Below are 2,397 nucleotides of genomic sequence, written 5' to 3'. Positions count from 1 at the left end.
TGTCAGTCAAGTGTATTGTCCCTGTTTTGTGAATCTTAATATGCAAACCAATGGGTAAAGAGACAGTGTTGGCAATATTAGTATCATTAAAAGAGGAAAAACAAGCAAGATCATAACAAATATGGTGGGTAGCCCCACTATCAATTATCCAATGAGATGATGGAAAAGAAAATGAGTTACCAATAATTAGGGGTGAGCATCTAAACCGACAAACCGCGGTGACCGACCGCACCGCACCATACTACACCGCAAACCACGGTGTCAAAAGTGTAATGGTTCGGTATGGTTTGTATTTTAGCTAAACTGCGCGGTGCGGTGCGGTGCGGTGCGGTGCGCAGTTTGGCGGTGTGAAATTTTGGTTTGCACCGCACCGCACCGCATACTTACAAATATATTAAAAAAAAATAAACTTTACATATATACCATTTTTTATAGTTACCCAATATGGGAGACTTGTATATTTTTTTTGTGTTTCACTGAACTTAATTGATAACTTGTGATGTTGTTTAGAACTTATTAAGGATTTGTTATGAACTAAGGATTTAGTATTTTTTTTTAAATTTAAATTTTGTTATGGCATATTTTTTAACACAAACCGTGGAAAACCGCCCAAACCACACCGCAAAAAATGGTTTGGTTTGGTCGGTTTGGTGCAACCAAATCACACCGCATGGTGTGTTCTAGTTACTAAACCGCACTTGTGGCGTGGTGTATTAAAAAGTGTTCAAACCGCCCAAACCACACCGTGCTCACCCCTACCAGTAATGTTGGAAACCATTGGCTGAGTTTGGGGGGTGGAGGATTCACTCTTCTGAAGTTGTTGGCTGAGAAGAGAGATAAGACTCTGAATTGAGGCATTGCTGGTAGTAGCATCAATTATGGGAGGGGTCATAGTGGTACTACCAGTTTGGTTAGTGATAGTAGCCAAGTTGATATTGGCTTTAGGTTTGTCATCATTGCGCCTCTTGTCACCATATCTCGGAGGAAAGCCATGGAGGAAGTAACACTTTTCTTTGAGATGTCCTGGTTTGTGGCAATTAGAACATGTTGGGCGCATTTTCTTGGGTCGGGTATTGGTAGTTGGAACAGCAGCCACCAAGTTGTGATTAATAGAATAACCAAGTTTTCTTTGGCGTTCTTCTTGAATGATCATGGAAAAAACTTTGGATAAAGGGGGAAAGGGATCAATCAACAAAATCTAAGCTCTTACAGCATGAAAGGATTCATTAAGACCTGTTAAAAACTGTAAGACTTGATCTTGATTCAGAAAATGAAAGTTATCAACAGAGGCAGCATAAGTACAAGGAGTTCTAGGCCTTAATTGATTTATTTCCTCCCACATTGATTTGATTTTGGTGAAATAAGCACTTACAAAATCATCACCTTGATGAAGACTAATGAGACTTTCATTGAGTTCAAAGATTCTAGGGCCATTGCCTTGGTCGAATCTGTTATTGAGCTCCATCCACATGGCTGCTGCAATATCCAAGAACATAATGCTACTCTTGATTTCTGGAGAGACAGAATGTATAATCCATGACATAACCATCTGGTTGCAATGAAGCCGGGCACTGAAGTGAGAATCAGATGGACAAGGTTGTGGGAGGGAGCCATTGAGAAAAGCAGTCTTGTTCTTTGCCCCAATAGAAATTTTAAAATCACAGCGCCATTGGAGGAAATTTTTGTCTGTGAGAGGAAGTGAGGCAAGAATAAGATCGGGATGATCACCAGTCCCTAGAAAAACATGGATCGTCTTCATGAGTTGGACGAGGCAGAGGGGTACTGAGCATGGGTGGAATTGGAGTTTGAACAGTCGGTGGTTGTTGTCCAATTGAGGAAGGATGGATTGGAGGTTGAGCGATTGAAGGTTGCGGTCCAATTGGAGACGGAGCAATCGGAGAGTTAGCAATCGGTGCCTGAGTTTGTTCTGGTTCTTCTGGTGCGATGGGGTCAAAGCGATTAGAATTAGAGCTCGCGTGACCAAGATTTTCAGTGGCACCATTAGAGAGGTCTGGACCGGTTGAAGGAAGATGTCGTCTGGTGCGAGCCATCAACACCGGAGGAGAAAACGAAGAGCAATCAATCGAAGAGGGTAGTGACTTCTGATACCATATTAGAAGAAAGCTCTCTGTTCTTTGTATTTCACTCAATCATCATTACAAGAAAAGACCTAGCCATATATATATATATATATATAGGCTAACAAGAGTTAGTTTTAGACAAGAAACGGTTACAACAGAATAGTTATAAAGCTGTTACAATAACTAATTAACCAATAATGGTTATAACTCTAAAACAATGTCTCCTGCAACAATGAGAGAGAGAAAGAGAGAATATTTTGTTTCAATTTCATCTAACCTGAATTCAAATTTAATTAATAAAATTTTATCAATTTAA

The 2,397-nt window shown here is 40.1% G+C and overlaps 1 protein-coding gene across 1 annotated transcript; it reads right to left on the bottom strand.

Annotated features, from left to right (window-relative positions):
* Nucleotides 1–1,198: 1,198 nt before the first annotated feature.
* Nucleotides 1,199–2,051, bottom strand: LOC133824935 (uncharacterized). The gene is made up of 2 exons (XM_062257950.1): nucleotides 1,784–2,051; nucleotides 1,199–1,686 (listed from the first exon to the last, which is right to left on the bottom strand). Exons 1-2 carry the CDS (start codon nucleotides 2,049–2,051, stop codon nucleotides 1,199–1,201), a joined length of 756 nt encoding a protein of 251 aa, XP_062113934.1.
* Between the last annotated feature and the right edge of the window lie 346 nt (nucleotides 2,052–2,397).

The sequence above is a fragment of the Humulus lupulus genome, chromosome 3 (genome assembly GCF_963169125.1).
Source record: "Humulus lupulus chromosome 3, drHumLupu1.1, whole genome shotgun sequence".
Taxonomy (NCBI): domain Eukaryota; kingdom Viridiplantae; phylum Streptophyta; class Magnoliopsida; order Rosales; family Cannabaceae; genus Humulus; species Humulus lupulus.
Note: the sequence above shows the minus strand (reverse complement) of the source record. Positions and strands in the feature narration are given on the sequence as shown.